This window comes from Squalius cephalus, assembly GCF_949319135.1.
Source record: "Squalius cephalus genome assembly, chromosome: 14".
In the NCBI taxonomy this organism is placed as follows: domain Eukaryota; kingdom Metazoa; phylum Chordata; class Actinopteri; order Cypriniformes; family Leuciscidae; genus Squalius; species Squalius cephalus.
This window is the reverse complement of record NC_137135.1, coordinates 35,686,570-35,709,069: the sequence shown is the minus strand read 5'-3', so window position 1 is coordinate 35,709,069 and position 22,500 is coordinate 35,686,570. Positions and strand designations below refer to the sequence as shown.

General features: G+C 42.1%; 2 protein-coding genes across 4 annotated transcripts in view; both read left to right on the top strand.

Annotated features, from left to right (window-relative positions):
• Positions 1–1,039, top strand: part of irf2b (interferon regulatory factor 2b) — a 29,793-nt gene extending 28,754 nt beyond the window's left edge. For all 3 annotated transcript variants that reach the window (XM_079892145.1, XM_079892144.1, XM_079892143.1), the window contains exon 9: positions 272–1,039. In XM_079892145.1, the coding sequence (XP_079748271.1) occupies positions 272–550 (279 nt within the window). In that variant the 3' untranslated portion in view covers positions 551–1,039. The remainder of the gene's footprint in view (positions 1–271) is intronic.
• Positions 1,040–4,010: 2,971 nt separating this feature from the next.
• The window catches only part of enpp6 (ectonucleotide pyrophosphatase/phosphodiesterase 6), a 27,931-nt gene continuing 9,441 nt past the window's right edge, over positions 4,011–22,500 (top strand). Inside the window, exons 1-5 of the mRNA XM_079892140.1 lie at positions 4,011–4,333; positions 18,454–18,633; positions 20,044–20,155; positions 21,886–22,027; positions 22,106–22,285. Of these exons, the coding sequence (XP_079748266.1) occupies positions 4,099–4,333; positions 18,454–18,633; positions 20,044–20,155; positions 21,886–22,027; positions 22,106–22,285 (849 nt within the window). The 5' untranslated portion in view covers positions 4,011–4,098. The remainder of the gene's footprint in view (positions 4,334–18,453; positions 18,634–20,043; positions 20,156–21,885; positions 22,028–22,105; positions 22,286–22,500) is intronic.

Genomic DNA, 22,500 nt, shown 5'->3' with positions numbered 1-22,500 from the left:
AAAAAAAATGTTTTAATATTTATTTAAATAAAAAAATATTAAAATAAAATAATGAAAATGCCTAAATAATAAATAAATAATTATAATAGATGATAATAATGTAAAGTAATAGAAACTTAATAATCTTCCAAATAATATTTTTTCACAGTATAAGCTGGGTCTTTATTCATGAATTCTCGGATGTCTAAAAGCTTGTGCTAGTATGTAACAGGAGTGTTTGAGTGTCCTTGTGTGTGATGGTCACTGACAGTGCTTTTGTTTCTCCCGCCAGCGCGTCCAGGCCACGCTATTCGGACTCGAAGACAAGAAGCGGATGCCCCTTCCCAGCATGTCCTCCTTCATCTCTCCCGACAAGCCCAACTTCAAGATAACCACAGTCCGAGACTCCGCCCCCTTCTCCGGCGGGACGTCCTGGGACATCCTTAACAACCCGTTCCCCTCATCCCCCCTCCCGCCCGGACCCTCGGGCCCGCCGGCGGCCCACGAGAACCGCGCCAGCGTCATCATGAAAACCCCAGACGTGTCCAAACCCTCCGTCAAGAGTTGCTGATGACCGAACCCGAGGTGGACACGTGGAGAACACTATCATCGGTTTGAATCAAGGACCTATGAGCTCACGGGACACACATGGACCATCCCACGGGGGGTGAACCACATCCTGCCGAACAGGAAGTGACACGTGAGCTTAAATTCAGGGAGATTTTAGGAGTCCGTAAGCCATTCTGAATGTGTAAATAGGAGGGGTCGTTGCCTAATTGCCTTTAGCCGCCCGAGCACCTTATGGAGAAGAATCAGTGACTTTAGTCGCTCGCAATCAAGACGTTTCACGAGAAAAAGCATATGCACATAAACGGCATGATATTAACTTATCTTAAGACCTCCAGTGCGAGCCAATATATATTTTTATACCTTTATGCAATGGCGTTTTACATTATAGGACCTGTGATGTAAGAAATCCTGTGTGAATTTGTGGTTTTTATGATGAGATAAAGCACTTGTTTTTATGATTTTTTTTTTTTTTTTTTTTTTTAAAAGGAAACATGTAATCTTTTTAATGTGTCTCTTTCTACTGTATGTGAACGTAAAAAGATGTGTGTGTATATATATATATATATGTGTCCTGCTTGTCTTGTGTCCGTCTACAGCTGTGTATTCAGGTCCCGGATAATGTGTGCGATCTTTATACACATACAAGGGCTTCTGTAATGATTTCCTCAAGATTCTGGTGTATAAAATCATGTGATCATGAGAATAAATGACAGACGACACTGTTTGGGTCAGAGTTGGGTTGTTTGCTGTGTTGTCTGTTCTGATGAAGACATTAAAGAGAATCTCTTGGTCTGTTTGTATGTTTATATTCGAGTCATTTTCCTTGGTTGTTTTACTCAAATTTGCTTTTGATTAGTTTGGATGTTGGAAAGCAATTGAATTAGTGTCTCTTGCTTCTTTTATTTCCTATTGTTCTGAATATCCGAGTGAAACGCTTCCGGAACGAGAACAAATGTGGGCGGGGCTTGATTTTGTCTGTGTGGATTTGATTGGATGGTTGTGGTTTGCTATTGGCTGATCTCATGTGAGTGACAGGTTGCCCCGCCCACATCATCAGAGAAGAGAAGAGATGCTGCGAGAGGAACTTATTCTCATTCAAGGTTATTAAAACAATAATGATGTACACGGATAAATTATTTATAATAAATACTATAATATTCCATAAAATAATTTGATTTCCAGCATATATCGTGTCTGTAGTTTTGACATCTGCATCAACTCTCCATGATGAATAATGACTAGGGGTTTATCTAAAACTCATCAGTTAGTTTCAGATCTGTGATTAACACATAAGTAAATACACTAAACGTGTGCTAAATCACACTTTAAACTTCACAAAAGCATTTTTTTTACCATGCATTAAAAATGTCATTTCTGGTATTCAGTGCCTTTTGGCCATCATAAAACGTAGAAAATAAAAATGTTGTGTAATCATGATAGGGGGAAAAAACTAGTCAAGCTCGGGTAAATAATTGTAACCATTTATAAAATTAATTTCCAAAATTTCCAATAAATGAAATAAAGATAATAAAAAGTCCGCCCAATCAGGGACTAAATGTCATTTTTGTTTACTTTATTAGTGTAGTTTGTTTCATGATTGATACACTAGTACATTTTCATAGTGAATTATTAGTATTATTATTATTATATGCTTATTATTATTCTTCAATCTAAGTCTCTCTCTCTCTCTCTCCCTCTCCCTCTCTCTCTCTCTCTCTCTCTCTCTGTGTGTGTGTGTGTGTGTGTTTTATATGATGAATAATGACTAGGGGTTTATCTAAAACTCATCAGTTAGTTTCAGATCTGTGATTAACACATGCAAATACACAAAACGTGTGCTAAATCACACTTTAAACTTCACAAAAAAAAAAAAAAAAAATAAATAAATATATATATATGTTTTTTTTTTTTTTTTGACATGCGAAAAAAAGCAAAAATCATAATCACTTAAACTGATGATTGAAAGTGGTGTAATGCCTCTTTATTTAGCAGGTTTTAGTAGTAATAAATTTAAGGTTATTGCACAACCCAGTGGTGGACTAAACACACTTCAGCTTGTTTTTAATATTTCTGCTTTATTAGTTTTCAGACACAAGAGGTCAGTAGTGTACAGATCATATATTGTGTCGACTAGAGCAAAATGAAGGCCAAATGTTTTCAGGCCAAGAGTTCAACGAAAGAGTTTGTTTGTACATGATGCTTATTGTATATATGTGCGTGAAGATGAACAGCAAAACCGAGGCCTATCGTGACAACAGCGAGCTCGAGTTTCAGCTTTACTGAACTTTCAGCTGGGTCTGAAGGACTTTCAGGTTCTGTTGAGGTTCATCTGAGTTCAAATCGACGTCAGAGACCAATTTGCATGTTAATTAGCCTAATCTTTGAATGGAGGTAAACAGATTCTGCTCGTTGTGCATAATGAAGGGGCTTGAGAATCCTCTGAACTCGTTTACATTGTAGAGTTTAATGGTACTTCATTATAATTCTGTGGCTACTCGTATGACCAACTAGTGATTAGTCAAGGGGGCAATCAGTCTGACTTTTCGGTTTCAAATTAGACCAATATAAGTTTACATGTAACTTAAAGTCTGTGGTGAAAATCCAGCTTTTAATGTTGTTTATGTGTCAATGTGGTGTTTTTAATCTGCTTAAACCATGTGTAAATTCATAAGTCGACAGCATTGCTGAGTATTTCCTCCTTAAAACTGCAGTGAACCAAAGACAGTCTCAAAAACACGCTTTGAAATCGCTGGTGTTTCTGACGTCACAAACTACCTTGTAACCAATCAGATCAACGTGTGATCGTCAACCAGTGGATCTCTGAGCTGAGTGAGTGAGTGGAGGCGGGGCTCATTTGCATATTCATAGAACCGCGCATACTAAATGAGGCAAGTTAATTCGAGTTACATTCAAGATATTTAAAGGCATGAGGACATTTTTTCAAGGAAAAAAACATTTAAATATGTCGTTTTGTTGATCAAAGATGAGTTTAAGGAATAAAATTATTGACTACAGGGGGACTTTGAAGAAAGAAATGTGATCACTAACTTGTAAGACTAGTCTTATCAGTTTATGCAACCGGACCCTGTTCATTATCAGGGTGTGGGAGATTCATTTGAGAAATGAGAAATCAAATGACAAATCATTTGGCGAAGTGATATGAAACTGTAATGCTGTCAAAACCAGCTGGAACTACTTTAGTCCTGCGTTTCCCTGAAAATAACTGCACACCTTAGAACGTTCTTCAACCAATCAGATTCAAGCATTCAACAGCCAAAGGAGAGACCGCACTTTTTCGTTTTAACTATTTTTTATTTTTACTCAGTCTACAAATCGATTTGCCATCTTTTTCAAACATGTGACAACAGTAACAGTGCAATTAGAATAGAAAACTCTCTCTCTCTCTCACTCACTCACTCACTCTCTCTCTCTCTCTCTCTCTCTCTCTCTCTCCCCGCATCACACACACCCATTGTGCCGGAGAGTTGTCCTGAATCATCAGATGATCGAGTCTCTTCTTCTCTCCGTCAGTTCGGCTTCAGCTTCATCATGACTCGCGTCGCGTTGAACATCAGCGTCGCGTTTCTCCTCCTCCTGTCGCGATGCTGCGACGCGAACCGCAAACTCCTGGTGTTTCTCATCGATGGATTCCGTTATGATTACATGGACGATTTACAAAACCTGGCCGGATTCAGAGAGATCGTGGAAAACGGTGTAAAAGTGGATTATCTCACTCCAGATTTCCCCAGTCTGTCCTATCCAAACTATTACTCTCTCATGACAGGTGAGTCTTACCAACTTTTAGTTTATTTTTCCAACACATGCAATCATAAATAGCCTACTTAGGTAACACTTTACAATGAGGTTCATTTGTTAACATTAGTTAATGCACTGTGAACTAACATGAACAAACAATGAACAGCTGGATTTTTATTAACTAACAAATACAGTAACATACAGTAGTTTATACAAACAGTTTTTACCTTTCTAATCTAGTAAAATGAGATATTATTAACTCTTGGAGCTTTTAATTATTCCCATATGTGTTTGTGAAGCCTTGTGTGCAAACATAATCATGGTACACCTTTATGAGGCTTCAGCACTAATGCAATCCTTATGTGAGATTTTATACACTCTTATAACAGTGTAAAGGTCCTTAGAGGAACGAACTCTGTAGAACAACAGGGATTTATTGGATCTGAGATCTGCTCGTTGATTATTGTTTGAATGGGGTTACTGATAACAGAGACCTGGGGCCAGTTGCATAAACATAGCCATTATGTCTTAATAACTGGTATGATCAACTAGAAGTTAGTTAGGGGTAATCAGTCTTACTGTTCGGTGTCAAATTAGACCATTCTACGTTTTTATGTTACTGACTTTAAAAAAGTTATGAACAGTCTTAAAGAATAGAATTGGATGACTAACTTGCAAGACTTATGCAACTGGCCACTTCCTCTCTCCACAATGACTACAGAACCGGCTCACTCTCGCTGAGGTGCATACATCAGTGTCAGAAAGTAAACCAGCAGATGGAAAAATCTGAGTACATTATTTTCATTTTTAAAAATTATTAATTGTTGAGACAATTTTTTATTTTTTTTATTTTTATTTTTTGTAGGCCTATTATTTTGACTATAGGGTATATATATATATATATATATATATATATATATATATATATATATAGGGATGCACCGATCCACATTTTTAACTTGAGGTATAAGTTACTTGAGGTAAGTATAAGGTCAGAAAAGGAAGTCAGATAAACAGGAAATCCTGTAAAAAAAAAAAAAAAAAAAATCCCGTTCTGAAAACAAGTATGCAACTGTAAGGGTTTCAAAATGATTGTCATGTCAATATTTACTGCATTCCCAAAATGTCAAATACTTGAGTCTTGAAATATAAGAAAATTGCAAGTGTAAACATCTTACACACACACACACTATCAATAAAACAGTGTGCATCTGAACAGCACAAATCAAGTACCGTAGGAGGTTTGGCACTGAAGATGACCTGGATTAAGCTTAACGCCAGAGTCTAACTATTCTTCAAAAGTAAATGACTCAGAAAGTTAACACTGAGGGATTGATGTAGTGTTCAACAAATCTCACTTAAACATTGGCAGGTTCTTTTTGAGGAATATGAGCATTTCTGCTCTCTCTGCTGTCAGACGATTCCTCTTTTCATCCACGATACTGGACGCCGTGCTAAACAGTCTTTCGCTCTCCACACTGGTTGAAGGCGCACTCAGGAGCTTCACCGCGACAGCAGCGAGGAGAGGAAAGCGAGTGTGGTTGTTTGCCCAGTACTGTCTTTCTCGCCCATCGTTGGTTCTTTCAAATACATTTGCATTTGGATAACCGCTGCCTGGGTACCAGTGGCGGCTGCTGGTCTTTCAAAGAGAGGAAGCTCATTTTTGGCCTACATCATAAAAACTGTCCATTTATTTATACGTTCCTTTTACGAAAAGGCTCTGTGACCCTGTTGTACCAACTAGGCGTCTTTTCCAGTGACTTGACCAGTGTCCTCTCAATGGCCAGCAGAGTTAAATATAATTGTATAAATGTAATAATATAATAAAGGTATAAATAATATAAAGTATAATATATTTTTTATTATTTTAATAATATTGTCACGGGTTGTGAGTGCAGGCAGACGAAGACGATAAGGCTGAAGGCTCCAATGTAAGAGTTTAATCACAGATATACTTCCAAATGTACAGACAGGCAGGGTATACACTCAAAACACGAGTTGACAACTACAGACAAAGACTAACTGAACTGAAGGGAACTAAATACTAACACTGATGAACAGAAACAGGTGAGACAGATGATGATAATTAACAGGACACAGGTGATTTAACTGAACTGATAACGACAAGCAGGAAAACTGAACAAGACAGACATGTGACTGGTGACAACAGAGGAACACAGAACAAGCGTGACATTACTCCACTCCCCTGGTGGTTGAGGAGACCAGGATGGAGCCGTAGAGCCGACGAGACGGGGCGATGTTGAGGACATGGCGACATCGATGGCTCCGGTGACCGAGGCTCAGGCGGAGATCCAGAAGACCACGGCGGAGCCTGAGTGACCGAGGACCAACGTGAAGATGGAGGGAGTGAGGAGCCCAACAGAGCTAGAGGGATGGATGAGGCGAAGCCAAAGGAAAGGAGTCCCGAGGCAAGGGCATAAGGTCTATAGCGCTTTTAACAATGTAGATTGTTCCAAAGCAGCTTTACATTGACAATAGGAAATTTAAAGTAAAGTGTTTTGGCTTTACAGGAGCTCTAGAATAAAGTTATTGTCCAGCTAAAGTTAGTTTGACTGATTCACTTCTGTCGCAACGATCATTAGTTATTAACTTAGAGGCCGCTAACACGACACCGTTTTAACAGAAAACTCTTCAGTTCTTTCTGCGCAAACTTCAAAAATGCGAACCAGTAAGAACGCCGATGACGTGCACATGCGTATTACGAGTTCAGTCTATATAGTCCGGTGGCGTAGTGAAAATACCGTTACCGAGGTGATAAAAGCACCAGATTTTGCATGGTGTTTCCTTGGGGTCTATAGCTGGGGTGCCCAATCCTGCTCCTGCCGATCGACTGTCCTGCACAGCTCATCTCCAGCCTTAATCAAACACACCTGAAGCAACCAATTAAGGTCTTCAGGATCACTTGAAAATTAAAGGCAGGTGTGTTTGATTAGGGTTGGAGATGAACTGTGCAGGACAGTCGATCAGCAGGAGCAGGATTGGGCACCCCAGGGGCCGTATTCACAAAGCATTTTATCTTACCACTAGGAGTACTCCTAAATCGCACTAAAAGATTTTAGCTTGGAGTTTTCTCTTAAAAGTTATTCACAACGCCTTTCAGACCTATACTCTTAGTAAAGAAAAATGACAACTCCTAAACTAAGAGTGAGTCTTCGTTGCTATGGATGACGTCATTACTCATGCACAAGCTTGACTGAAGTGACCACCTTGATTGGCTGATGATTGTAACGCGGGAATGATTCCTAACCCCTCCCCTACGATGATGAGTGACAGGTGACAGGTCTGAGAATGCGTGCGCTACACAAGTAGTGCGAAGGACGGAAGATGACGAATAACTGAATAAATAGCCTAAATGAATAAAGAGTAAGGCAAAACAAATAGCCTAGTAGCCTAATGAAACATATGGATTGATGCAATATCTTTGCAACATTTTTGAATTAATCTGTCACTATATGCCTCTGCCTACGTTTGCAAAGACAAGAACATTTTAATTTGATTCACAATGAAACGTTACAATTAGTTTACATGCAATGAGTAGCCTAGTTTTGGTTGTTGTTGGTGGCGTTATTGCATCCCTAGTTATGCCTACAATGCAGAATTGTTCTCGATTGGAAGATCCTGTAGCCGCCGCATACGCATTTCAAAACATCGCAACGTGAAATGGCACAAATGCTAAAATGCTTCGTGAATTACTCTTAGTCAAAAAAATTAGGAGTCCTAAAGTTACGAGTGACACGCCCATTATTTTTAGGAGTTGCTCCTAAATTCGCCAGTTAGGAGCTACTTTTAGCTTTTCTTTGTGAATATGGCCCCAGATAAGTATTGCGGAGCTTAAGCCGTGTAATGCCTTGTATGTCAACATCATGATCTTAAAATCAACACGGAACCTGACCGGGAGCCAGTGTAAAGACTTCAGAACTGGAGTAATATGGTCAAATTTCCTAGCTCCCGTCAGGATCCGGGCAGCAGAATTTTGTACATATTGCAGTTTATTAATTGTGCTTTTAGAAACTCCAGTTAAAACTGCATTACAGTAATCCAGCCGCGAGACCACAAAATAATTAATCAGCTTTTCAGCGACAGATAAGTTTAGCATTGGGCGTAGTCTGGCAATATTTCTGAGGTGGAAAAAGGATGCCTTCACAGTACTCTGGACAAAGAAATCAAAAGTGAGGCTGGTGTCAAAAATAACACCAAGATTCCTCATCTTACTATAAGTCTCTAAAACAGAGCCATCAACAAACAGGGACAGTGGAGCCGCTTTGCGAATTTGATGACGGGAACCTATAAGCATAATCTCAGTTTTCCCGCTGTTCAGGCAAAGAAAGTTATTATTCATCCATGCTTTAATCTCAGAAATACAGCCAGAAAGATAACAAGCATCAATGTCTTCACCAGATTTAGAATGGATGTAGATTTGGGTATCGTCAGCATAAAAGTGATAATTAAGGCCAAGCGATCGCAGCAGATGCCCAAGTGGAGATAGATAAATGTTAAAGAGTAGAGGGCCTAAAACTGATCCCTGAGGAACACCAGTGAGCACCGTGCAAGTGTCAGACCTAAAGCCACACATCGAAATAAAATGGGAATGGTCAGTAAAATAGGATTTAAACCAGTCTAAAACTGTCCCGGACACACCAAAAACACTTTCCAGACGGGTAAGTAATAGACCATGATCCACAGTATCGAAGGCAGCTCTAAGGTCAAGAAGAATGAGAAGTGAGGTAGCTCCAGAATCAGAGGCCATCAACAAGTCATTGGTAACTTTGACCAACGCCGTCTCAGTACTATGAAATTTACAAAAACCTGACTGAAGGGGTTCAAAGAGGTTATTGGTTGTAAGATGATTACAGAGTTGAGAGCCAACAACACGCTCAAGTATTTTTGCCAAACAGGGAAGATTAGAAATGGGACAAAAATTGTTAAAATCATCCACAGGAGCATTATCTTTCTTTGGTACAGGCGTAACAGCAGCAGTCTTTAGTACGGCTGGAACAACCCCAGTTTCCAATGATTCATTTATAATGCTAAGGATATCAGGGCACCACACAGGGAAGCATGATTTAAATAGATTCGTAGGAATTGGATCCAGCAAGCAAGTGGTTGATTTCATGTTGGATACCTCCCTTGTGAGAGCCTCAGAATCAAGCAGTGAGAAATGAGTAAAATAAACACCAGTGAACCCAGATGTACAAAGGAGTGAAGTGGCACAGTCAGGGTTAACATGAATTTCTTTGCGAGCATTGACAATCTTCGAATTAAAAAACTGTAGAAAAGAGTCACAGAGCTGCTGAGAAACAGGCATAGTGGTACCAGGATTAACTTGAAGCAATCTGTTTATGGTTTGGAACAAATGTCGGGGATTATTTTGATTATTTATGATAGCCTGAGAGAAATAAGAGGATCTTTCAGACTCCATAAGAGCACGATAACCCCCCAAAAGATCCTTCCACTCTTGGTAGTAGACACTCTGACCAGTAAGGCGCCATTTTCCGACAAGCGGCCTTTTTAGATCGCAGATTGTCATTATACCAGGGAGCAGAGCGAGCGAATGTGACCTTACGTGACTTTAGAGGAGCAAAAGTATCAAGATTAGCTGCAAGAGTGGAGTTTAGCTGCAGAATTTTCTCCTCCAGTGATATGGGATGAAGATCGCTTAGAGTCTGATCGATAGACTTCCACTTCCGAAAGCTTACTGTTCGGATGGTAGGCTCATTTGAATGATATAGTTCAAGGTTAAAAAAGACGGCTGAATGATCAGACAGTAGATGAAAACTGTGATACAAATGAGCCGTTAGCTATCACAAGATCCAGCGTATGACCCTTGTTATGAGTTGGGTCAGTTACAAACTGTGTGAATCTAAAACAGTCAATTAGCGACAGAAATTCCTTAGCCGCTACTGAGTCACTCCGGTCAACATGAATATTGAAGTCTCCCACAATTAGAATTCTGTCAAACTTCATGGTCAGCATCGACAGGAAGTCCGCAAACTCTGACAAAAAAGCTGCGTGTGTCGTAGCCTTAGGTGGTTTATAAACTGTAGCGATGATGAGGGATACAGGAGCGGAAATACTCAGGACCAGACATTCAAATGACGAGAACTGGGGAACAGTCACAGAGCTTGTGCGCAACTTCAAATTGTAAACCACAATAATGCCTCCACCTCTGCCGGATAGCCTCGGAAGGTCTAATACTCCAAAACCCGCTGGAGTGATCTGATTAAACAGGAGCCCATCATTTTCTTTATGCCAGGTTTCAGTTAAGAACAACAGGTCCAGCTTTTTGTCAGGTATAAGATCCGATAAAAGCAGCGATTTGTTGTTCACAGACCGCGCATTAAATAAAGCTGCGTAAGCCTGGCTTTGTAACGGAGATGGCAGAGGTTTAATTTCCATACAAGGAACCGATGTTAAATTACTGTGAACAGCGCCAGTGTGGAGCAGTTTATTGGGCTTACGTCGACAGGTAGGGACATAGATGTTAGGAGAGGAAGAGACAGCAAGCCCTGATGGATATATCGCTTAGGACGTAACAGTCCAGCATCTCGACAGAGATTGTAAGAGTCTTTAGCTAGGCAATAACAGTTCTGTTTTAAATTCAAAAGCATGCGTGTAGTGTACCTTAGCGCCATGGTCGGTGAGTGCACAGTCACAAGGCCAGGGCGAATGAAACTCCGTAGCACACTGTGAGCACAACGTCGTACAATCCACACACACAGCCAAACGGAGGCGATGAACCGGAGTTACACACAGCAGGTTATTCCAATTGGATCTCCGTTGCGCAATACGAGCTCAAAGTCATACAATCCACACAGACAGTCGAGCCAAGGCGATGATCCAGAGACACGCTGCAGCTTAGTCCAGGTGAAAAATGGCACCACCACATCGCAATCATTACAGCACTAAAGACAAAACTAAAAACTTAAAAATAAATAAATATAACATGATAAAACAAAACAAACAGTAACAGGAGCGGCAGCAAAACATGCCAGCGTACCCTGAAACCGGAAGTGGAAGTCGAGTTGTTCAACAGACTCAAGCCACCACCGCACTGTGGTGGCTTGAGAATCACAATGACATCAGTGTCCGCTAGCCACAATGCTGCTTAATGCTATCCTGCTAGCTGGCTGCAAACTGCGGAACGAATTTCCTGAGCGGGGGCGTGTCTCATAACTCTGTGTCTCATTGAGCTGCGCCTCCGTTCAGGAAATCCATTCCACGGTTTGCAGCCAGCTAGCCGACGGGAATCACTTTTGGAGTCATTTCAGCAGACAACGTTAAAGCGCAGACATGGCTCATGGATATCGGATATCTCCGCAGGTTGGATCGGGAAAATCCGATACGTGAATTACGCTGGTATCGGTCCCTATACCGATACTGGATCGGCCCCATCCCTATATTTATATATATATATACACACTGAACAAAATTATAAACGCAACACTTTTGTTTTTGCCCCCATTTTTCATGAGCTGAACTCAAAGATCTAAGACTTTTTCTATGTACACAAAAGGACTATTTCTCTCAAATATTTTTTAAAATCTGTGTTAGTGAGCACTTCTCCTTTGCCAAGATAATCCATCCACCTCACAGGATGTGGCATATCAAGATGCTGATTAGACAGCATGATTATTGCACAGGTGTGCCTTAGGGCTGGCCACAATAAAAGACCACTCTAAAATGTGCAGTTTTACTGTATTGGGTGGGTGTGTGGGTGTGGGTGTGTGTGTGTGTGTGTGGGGGGGGGGGGGTTGTTGACTGTGGCCTGTGGAATGTTGGTCCACTCCTCTTCAATGGCTGTGTGAAGTTGCTGGATATTGGCAGGACCTGGAACACGCTGTCGTATACGCCGATCCAGAGCATCCCAAACATGCTCCATGGTGACATGTCCGGAGAGTATGCTGGCCATCCATGCAAGAACTGGGATGATTTCAGCTTCCATGAATTGTGTACAGATCTTTGCAGAATGGGGTCATGCATTATCATGCTGCAACATGAGGTGATGGTCGTGGATGAATGGCACAACAATGGGCCTCAGGATCTCGTCACGGTCTCTCTGTGCATTCAAAATGCCATCAATAAAATGCACCTGTGTTCATTGTCCATAACATACGCCTGCCCATACCATAACCCCACCGCCACCATGGGCCACTCGATCCACAACGTTGACATCAGCAAACCGCTCACCCACACGATGCCATACACACTATCTGCCATCAGCCCTGTACAGTGAAAACTGGGATTCATCCGTGACGAGAACACCTCTCCAAAGTGCCAGAAGCCATCGAATGTGAGCATTTGCCCACTCAAGTCGGTTACGGCGATGAACTGCAGTCAGGTCGAGACCCCGATGAGGACGACGAGCATGCAGATGAGCTTCCCTGAGACGGTTTCTGACCGTTTGTGCAGAAATTCTTTGGTTATGAAGACCGATTGTTGCAGCAGCTGTCCGGGTGGCTGGACTCAGACGATCTCGGAGGTGAAGATGCTGGATGTGGAAGACCTGGGCTGGTGTGGTTACACGTGGTCTGCGGTTGTGAGGCCGGTTGGATGTACTGCCAAATTCTCTGAAACGCCTTTGGAGGCGGCTTATGGTAGAGAAATGAACATTCAATTCACGGGCAACAGCTCTGGTGGACACTTGCGACATCTGTGGAATATAAAACTTATATTTTATATGTTATAAAACTTCACATTTTAGAGTGGTCTTTTATTGTGGCCAGCCTAAGGCACACCTGTGCAATAATCATGCTGTCTAATCAGCATCTTGATATGCCACACCTGTGAGGTTGGATGGATTATCTCGGCAAAGGAGAAGTGCTCACTAACACAGATTTAGACAGATTTGTGAAAAATATTTGAGAGAAATGGGCCTTTTGTGTACATAGAAAAAGTCTTAGATCTTTGAGTTCAGCTCATGAAAAATGGGGGCAAAAACAAAAGTGTTTTGTTATATTTTTGTTTAATTTTGTTATAATTTTGTTATATACTATATATATATATATATATATAGAGTTCTGTTCAGTTTGAGTTTCTCAGTTAATCTTCTAACCTATGAATCACCTCCTGTCATATTTGCATTAAAGGTCCCGTTCTTCGTGATCCCATGTTTCAAACTTTAGTTAGTGTGTAATGTTGCTGTTAGAGCATAAATAATATCTGTAAAATTATAAAGCTCAAAGTTCAATGCCAAGCGAGATATTTTATTTAACAGAAGTTGACTACAGTGAACGGCTCGATTGGACTACATCCCTCTTCTTCCTTCTTTAATGACGTCACTAGAACCGTTTTTTTACTAACCTCCGCCCACAGGAATACTCCCTCATCTCTACTGGCTACTTGCGCACTTCTTATAACTTACTGTTTACTCAGCTCTTACGGTGATTTTCTGAAGTAAAACTGACGCTTCATCTTTTGTGTGATGTACAATAAACTTTATTAAACTCATCAGTATATGTTTGATCATCATTCGGACAGCAGACTAGGCTATTAATAAATAATGGATACATACAAGCAGATGACAAATACGTTATAATAACCGTAATTAAACTACTAAACTATACCTGTTTCATCTCTATACAGCACTCTGACTCTGTAGGCATTATTGTCCGACTCGAAATGAACACCGTTACTGAGAGTTTCTGATATTATCATCATTCCGTGAGCTGAAATTGTCCTGACAGACTGAGCGCGAGCTCGTGAAGCTCCGCCCCCTGTGCCGTCCAGCAGCAGCTCATTTGCATTTAAAGGGCACACACTAAAACAGCGTGTTTTTCTGTGCCCCAAAAAATGACAATTTAAACATGGTGTAAAAAATGATCTGTTGGCTATTTTGAGCTAAAACTTCACATACACACTCTGGGGACATCAGAGACTTATTTTACATCTTGTGAAAAGGGGCATAATACGGGACCTTTAAATTAATTTGTGAAGGAAAATTTAAACTTTCATTCCATTTTGCACAAGCATATTTGCTCATTTGAGTGTTGCTGAATCACATGATGATACTGTGCTGTCTCAAGGTTGCCAAGTCCACGGTTTTCCCCAAATTTTGTCATTAATTACTCACCCTCATGTCGTTCCAACCTCATAAGACTTTCATTCATCTTCTTTATTTACAAAATATTATATTGCATTCACGCAACCACATCCGTTCTCGTGTCAACACAACACATGTGTCGCGGTGCTCTCGTGAATGAGCGTTGGAGATGAATATTTTGTAAATAAAGTGGTAAATTATGTTTTTTTTGTTTTTTGCTCACATTGCTTCATAAAATTGAGGTTAAACCACTGGAGTCACATGGGTTACTTTAATAATGACTTTACTCCCTTTCTGGGGCTTGAAAGTGGTAATTGCGTAGCCTGTCAATGGAGGGACAGAAAACTCTCAGATTTCATCAAAATAATCTTCATTTGTGTTCTGAAGATGTTCATATGTTCCTAATGTTTGATTACTACTATAGTGATTAGTTGAATTGTGTGTAATGCTGTAAAATGTGTATTTAGCTACAGGAGTGGCATATTTCGAGTTGTGATATTGTGTTCTTTGGGCTGATCTCCAACACACGCTTTGACCCGCAGCGTTCACAATCCCAGCCGACGCTTCAACGCTTTGCTGATGCTGGTGTTTTGTTTGAGCACATTCCCCTCGCCACAAAGCTTCAGAAGATCGTGTGCTCCAGCTTTCACAGAGAAATCAAACACTACTGAGAGCAAAGCTGTGCAACGAATAACATTCATTAATGCCAATAAACATTAAGCTTTTGTTTAGCAAGGATGCATTAAACTGATCAAAACTGAGTGTTTATTTCAAATAAATGCTGTTCTTTTGAACTTTCAGTGCATCAAATAAAAATGAACTGTTTTCATTATTGATAATATCTGTTACGTTGGGGTTGAATGATAGGAGAAAGTAGGATCCATGTGCAGCAAACTTTAATAAATAAATCCAAAACTAAACAAGACTCAGACTTGGGAAACAGAACACAGGAACAAAACAGCCAACATACAATAACAGTCAAACAAGAACCCACAAACACTGAAACAAGATACAGGGTTTAAATACAGAGACTAACAAGCTAAACAAGATAACAAGGGGGCGTGGTTAATCTGAAACACCTGGGGAGACTAATAAACAAGAAAGACTACAAAGGACTACAAAACATGGCACAGAACAGGAAATAACAAAAATGCACACCAGACAAGGGAAACACAGGACAGGAATCATGACATAGCCCCCCACTTAAGGAGCAGATTCCAGATGCTCCTCAGGAAATAGTTCAGGAGGGTGGTGGAGCGGAGGCGGACCTGGGGGCGGGATGGAGGGCCAGGCCCGTGGAACGGCAGAGGACCTGGAGACTGTGGCAGAACGGGAGACCAGGGCGGATCAGGCTGTGCAGGCGACCAGGGCGGAGCAGGCTGTGCAGGCGGCCAGGGCAGTGCTGGCAGCCAGGGCAGTGCTGGCTGAGGAGACGGCCACGGCGGTGACGACCCTTCTGGCGGCCACGGCGGAGACGACCCTTCTGGCGGCCACGGCGGAGACGACCCTTCGGGCGGCCACGGCGGAGACGACCCTTCGGGCGGCCACGGCGGAGACGACCCTTCGGGCGGCCAGGGCGGAGACGACCCTTCGGGCGGCCACGGCGGAGACGACCCTTCGGGCGGCCACGGCGGAGACGACCCTTCGGGCGGCCACGGCGGAGACGACCCTTCGGGCGGCCAGGGCGGAGACGACCCTTCGGGCGGCCACGGTAGAGACGACCCTTCGGGCGGCCACGGCGGAGACGACCCTTCAGGCGGCCACGGCGGAGACGACCCTTCGGGCGGCCAGGGCGGAGACGACCCTTCGGGCGGCCACGGTAGAGACGACCCTTCAGGCGGCCAGGGCGGAGACGACCCTTCAGGCGGCCACGGCGGAGACGACCCTTCAGGCGGCCAGGGCGGAACAGGAGACCACCCCTCTGGCGGTCCTGGCGGATCGGGCTGGTCCGGAGGTGTATTGCCCCCCCCCAAAATTTTCATGGGGAGGCTCCCCGGTAAAGAGTCCTGGACCAGCGATGAAGAGGGCTTTGAGCTGGGCAGGACCAGCGGCGAAGAGGGCACTGAGCTGGGCAGGACCAGCGGCGAAGAGGGCTCTGAGCTGGTCAGGACCAGCGGCGAAGAGGGCTCAGAACTGGGCAGGACCAGCGGCGAAGGCTTTGTGCTGGGCAGGACCAGCGGTGAAGGCTTTGTGCTGGGCAGGACCAGCGGTGAAGGCTTTGTGCTGGGCAGGACCAGCGGTGAAGGCCTTGTGCTGGGCAGGACCAGCGGTGAAGGCCTTGTGCTGGGCAGGACCAGCGGTGAAGGAGACTCTGGGATGGCGTGAAGCTCTGGATCGGCAGAAGTGACGTAAACAGTCTCTGGATCAGCAGAAGTGACGTGAACAGTCTCTGGATCAGCAGAAGCGACGTGAACAGTCTCTGGATCAGCAGAAGCGACGTGAACAGTCTCTGGATCAGCAGAAGCGACGTGAACAGTCTCTGGATCAGCAGAAGCGACGTGAACAGTCTCTGGATCAGCAGAAGCGACATGAACAGTCTCTGGATCAGCAGAAGCGACGTGAACAGTCTCTGGATCAGCAGAAGCGACGTGAACAAGCTCAGGTTCAGGAACAGGCTCAGACTCAGGAACAGATGCGGTCTCAGGAACAGACAGAGGCTCAGGAAGCGTGGCGGCGGCCATCCTTGGAACCAGAATCAGGCGTGGCCGCCTTCTTGGCTGGAGATTCTCAGACAACGTGGTGGCGGCCATCCTGGGAACCAGAATCAGACGTGGCCGCCATCTTGGCTGGAGACTCCCCAAAGCTGCTGCTGGATCCATTAAGTGGTGGGTTCTTCTGTTACGTTGGGGTTGAATGATAGGAGAAAGTAGGATCCATGTGCAGCAAACTTTAATAAATAAATCCAAAACTAAACAAGACTCAGACTTGGGAAACAGAACACAGGAACAAAACAGCCAACATACAATAACAGTCAAACAAGAACCCACAAACACTGAAACAAGATACAGGGTTTAAATACAGAGACTAACAAGCTAAACAAGATAACAAGGGGGCGTGGTTAATCTGAAACACCTGGGGAGACTAATAAACAAGAAAGACTACAAAGGACTACAAAACATGGCACAGAACAGGAAATAACAAAAATGCACACCAGACAAGGGAAACACAGGACAGGAATCATGACAATAATCATAAATGTTTCTTGATCATCAAAATCATCATATTAGAATGATTTCTGAAGGATCATGTGACACTGAAGACTGGAGTAATGATGCTGAAAATAACAGGAATAAATTACACTTTACTATATATTCACATAGAAAACAGCTGATTTACATTATAATAATATTTCACAGTTTTTACTGTATTTTTTAATCACATAAATGCAGCCTTGTTGAGCAAAAGAGACTTCATAATTCATATTTAAACGTGCATGAACTACTTGTTGAGTATCATATAGTATGTGTGATTTATTAATGGAAGTTCTTTGGGCTGTAACTCGCAGGGTTGGCCAAAGGTTCTTGACGCTCTGATGGTTTTATAGCCGGTTTGGTGTTATTAACGGAGTGCGTTCGTTTGTTTAATGTTTGCATTTCTTGGAAGCGCTGACCCTGCTCTTTGCACTGTGAACTTCTGTAGAGTCAGCGCTTCAGTTTAACATTACACTTTAAACATTGCAGGCAGTCAAGCGTAATTAACATTAACATCTCAGAACTAATTAGAAATTAAAATTTCATGCAAAAGCCTTGCTGTGTGGTTGCTGTTGTGTGTTTTGGGTGATGTGGACTCTCTTTTAGTGCATGTGTATGGGAATTTGTTGTCTTTTTAAATCACCTCCTGTTTTTTCCATTCATTTCTCCCATAGGGATTTCAAAATAGTCTTTGTTAAAGCGTTATAAAACATGAACCTCGCCTGCAAGGAGAATCACACCATTACAACAAAGCATTTGAAACTGGGACAAAAATGCAAAAGTACAAGACTGTGCTTAACACTAGTACACTATGCACTTGTACACTATGTACTCAGCCGTGTATTGAATTAATTTTGTATTTTGTCATTTAACATCGGCTTCCCTCCTCATTTACAGGACGCCACTGCGAGGTGCACCAGATGACTGGGAATTACATGTGGGATAAGGACACAATGAAGGAATTCCTGATCGGAACCAATCCGGACAGCCGGTTACCCCTGTGGTGGGACGGGTCCGAGCCGCTGTGGGTCACCATGCAGAAACTAGGGAAGAGAGTCTACATGTACTACTGGCCAGGTCAGTATGCCATCAATAGAGTACAATGTGGGACCAGGGCTATTAAAATTAACTAAAAGTAGGGGAGAGCCGGGACAGTTGAAACACTTTTCAGATAAATGTCGTTTTCTAAGATAAGGTTACAGATAGTTTTTTTTTTTTGTGTGATTAACAACTCACATATGTGTTCTCTTAGTATCATGTGTTATTCGGTACAAATATATAATGATTTAAGTAAAATCTGACTTTGAACGAGAGTTGTGCTTTGTTTTAATCGTCCCGCCTGTGGGACGGATGAAACATAACAGTTTAAATGGCAACTATTCATCTAATGCTTATTTTTGTGAACAATACCTGACAAGTAACTTATGTACATATTGTTACAAACATATTTTGTCATTTATTTTTATTTAAAGGTGCATTGCGCAAGTCTCTGAGTTTTTGCAGAACTATGCCCCCTCTGGCGACAAGCGAAACTGCAACCAGAGGTGTGCACGCTCACGACGTCACGCCCAGTCTCAAATTCCGTCCCGAATCCCTCTTATTTATTTTACTGTACAGGATTATAGAGGCAATCGCAGTGATCATAGAAGGGCTCATTCAGCCCATTAGGCAATTGTTTAAGCATGTATGGGTTAGAAAAACGGGTATTTTTAACATGAAATGTTGCGCATTGCACCTTTAAAGGTTCATGTTAACCATTTTTGTTCTGTCGCCCAACAAACAATAGGCGATAAGCCTATGCGCATTTTGTAATCTTTCTAACAGGCTAAATCCGTTCACAATTAATTTTCTTACATTTCTTCCTTGAGTCATATTGAGTGTTTGCTAGTTGATAAAGCACACTTAAGGGTGTGTTGCAGTACTAATACACCTGCCGTATTATCATTACAATGGCACATGAAACAATAAATCCAACTTGTCAGTCAAAAAAAAGTACCGCACAAAAGAATTCACTCACCGCATTCAAAAACAGCTTTGCGGCTTTAACTCCAAAACGGCACGACGTAAAGAAGAAATGGTTTCGCGGGTATGGTAGGCATTGCGTGCTGTACGTGCTAACGAAATTTGACGTACATGACGTGAGTGGTTTTCAAGGAAATCTCAGTGTTTCATCCGTCCCGCGTTTCAATCCTCCCGCCTCTCCCCTATATATATATATATATACAGTAGTCAAAATTTGAAGTGGATCAAAACCTTTCATCAAAGTTATACATGAATTTTGAACAATACCCGTTCTTTGATGAACTCCCTCCTCGTTTAATTAGTGTTTCTCTTTTAAGAGCTGCTGTTTTACATCAAAACAAGCTTGCAATGTTTTCAAGTGAAGCTTTCAAAAGATCCTCTTTGATCTCTCTCAAATGCATATTAACACATTAATAAGCTTCTGATATAATCAACATATTATTATATGTGTTTCTGTCCGTTCAGGTTGTGAAGTGACGATCCTTGGAGTCAGACCTACGTTCTGTGAGGAATACGTGTACAATCCTTCAGAGAAGAACCTGACCGACTCCATGGAGAACGCTCTCAATATGTTAAAGTAAGAGCACAAGCCTCCTCAGAAACCATTAAAGACGAGCGATCATGCTTTTCTCCACGTTCATCTGTCTTCAGTGTGTAATGTTGCTGTTTGATCATGATAAATCTCTGCAAAGTCACACAGTTCTTCTCTATATCAGTGTCAGTGTTTCTGAACTCCTGAAACGCCTCCATTGTAGTCTTGAGTTTCTTCCGGGAACGAACACGTCACAATATTCCTCATTATAATAATTCATGCGCAGAATAAAGGGGCGGGGCCTGGTTGAGTTAGTTAGTAGTGTGTTAAACTGGCGGTTATGGGAAGGGGCGGGACATTTCCCAAACACACTCGAAGCGCTCGACCAATCACAACACACTGATCCAGCCGACCAATCAGAGCACAGTGTGCTTTTCAGAAGGAGGGGCTTCATAGAGACAGGAAGTAAACAGAGCGTTACTGACAGACTGGGAAGAGAGGAGCCGCAACAATGGAGAATATGAGGAAAATAATCAACATTCAAGCAGGAAAACCTGTTCTAGTAGAGCCTGAAACAACATTAAGGCATAATTGGAGTACGTTTTTTAGCTTTTAGTATGAGTATATTAGCTTTAAGGTTATGAATAAGCTGGTGTGTTCCAAAACAATGACAAAATTCGCATTTAGCAGATATAAGCATTAAAAACTTACTCTCTCTCACTTCCGCTAAAATGGATCACGTATTTTTAGACATCACATCTCCTGTCCAATCAAATGCTCTCTAGAATCTAAAGCTCCGCCCCCTTTGCTATAAACACCACCTGGCCGAAGCGATCAGTAGCCACGTTTCCATTACCCTTCAAATTGCGCAAATTAAAATTGCGAATTGAAAATACGCCCAATGGAAACACGTCAATTTCGCAAAAACTCCCATTTATCGCAAAAAAGTTTTTCCGCTCACATGAGGAGGTTTTTCAGGCAATTCGAAAAAGAAATATTTCGCAAAACTGCAATGGAAACAGTTTTTGCGCATGTACAGTCACCTGACGTGGATGGCGCGGTGTGTTTGGACAGAATACGAGACAGAGCTCTTTATTAAATTCATAAAAGACAAAATAATTACAGGAATAATGGATTCTAAACCTCAAATAAATGCCACAATCAAGACCTGGAAGCAGAAATGAGGGAGAAACACCCAGAAACACCTCATATGTGCCGCTCACAGTATAATAAGGGTCTTTCCTTGCCATTAATGCTTGGATAACACGCCTACGTTTCCTTCCATTAATAATAATAATGTCCAGTGCAGTGGCTGGGATATATATATAAACTTACCAACGTCCGTTGCCATGATTTTTGGAATGACTTATCGCGAGAGGAAAAAATGACGTTTAAGTCGCATAACATCGGTTAATGGAAACGGCGTCATTTCGCAATAGCTTTTTATCGATGTTTAGAAAAAATCGCAAAAGTTTTGCGCAAATCTGTAATGGAAACGCGCCTATTGACAGTCACGGAGCAATATGTGTAGCAGATGTGTGTTCGGTTGCTCAAACACTCGAGTTTTATTCGTTTTTCCAACTGTAATGAAATGTCTGTGAGGTAAACTTAACGCTATTGGCTGATTTGAAAAGGGGGAGGAGCCATTCATTATGTCCCGCCTTCGCTTCCTGTTTCAGTGGAAATTACGTCAACACATCAAACAAAGTGCACTTCAGTGGGACTTCAAGTGTGTTTGTTATAATCTGATGATTTGATTTGAATGTTTCCAACAGGAGCAATAAAGCAGACATGGCTGGCATTTATTATGAGAAGATTGATGTGGAAGGGCATCACTTTGGTCCTCGATCTCCTGAAATACAGCGAGCCGTCCGCTCCCTGGACCAGGCCTTCCAGACTCTCAACCAGAAAATCAAGGTATTTTTAACAAGGGTGAACGAACGAAAGAACCACTTGAACATCTGGAACACATTTGTTTGTTTGTTTGTTTGTCAGGAGAAGAAAATGAGAGATGAAATAAACGTGGTGCTGTTCTCGGATCACGGCATGACGGAGCTCCAGTGGATGGAGAAGGTTATCGAGCTGGATAACTTCATTGACATGTCACACGTTATTAAGATGATGGACCGGGGGCCAGTGGTCAATCTGTGGCCCAAACAGGACAAGTTTGAGGAGGTGAGCTCAACCTGTGTGTGTGTGTTTTACATCAGACTCATGTTTACTCAGGACGACAAGGCCAAAAACAGCCCTTGCTTAACAAAAAATAAATAAATTTTGATTCAACTGGGAAGGGTCACAGCACTTGCATATTGTTAGTTTAAAGGAACACGCCGATTTTTTAGGACTTTATCTTATTCCCCGTATCCCCCAGAGTTAGATAAGTCCACACA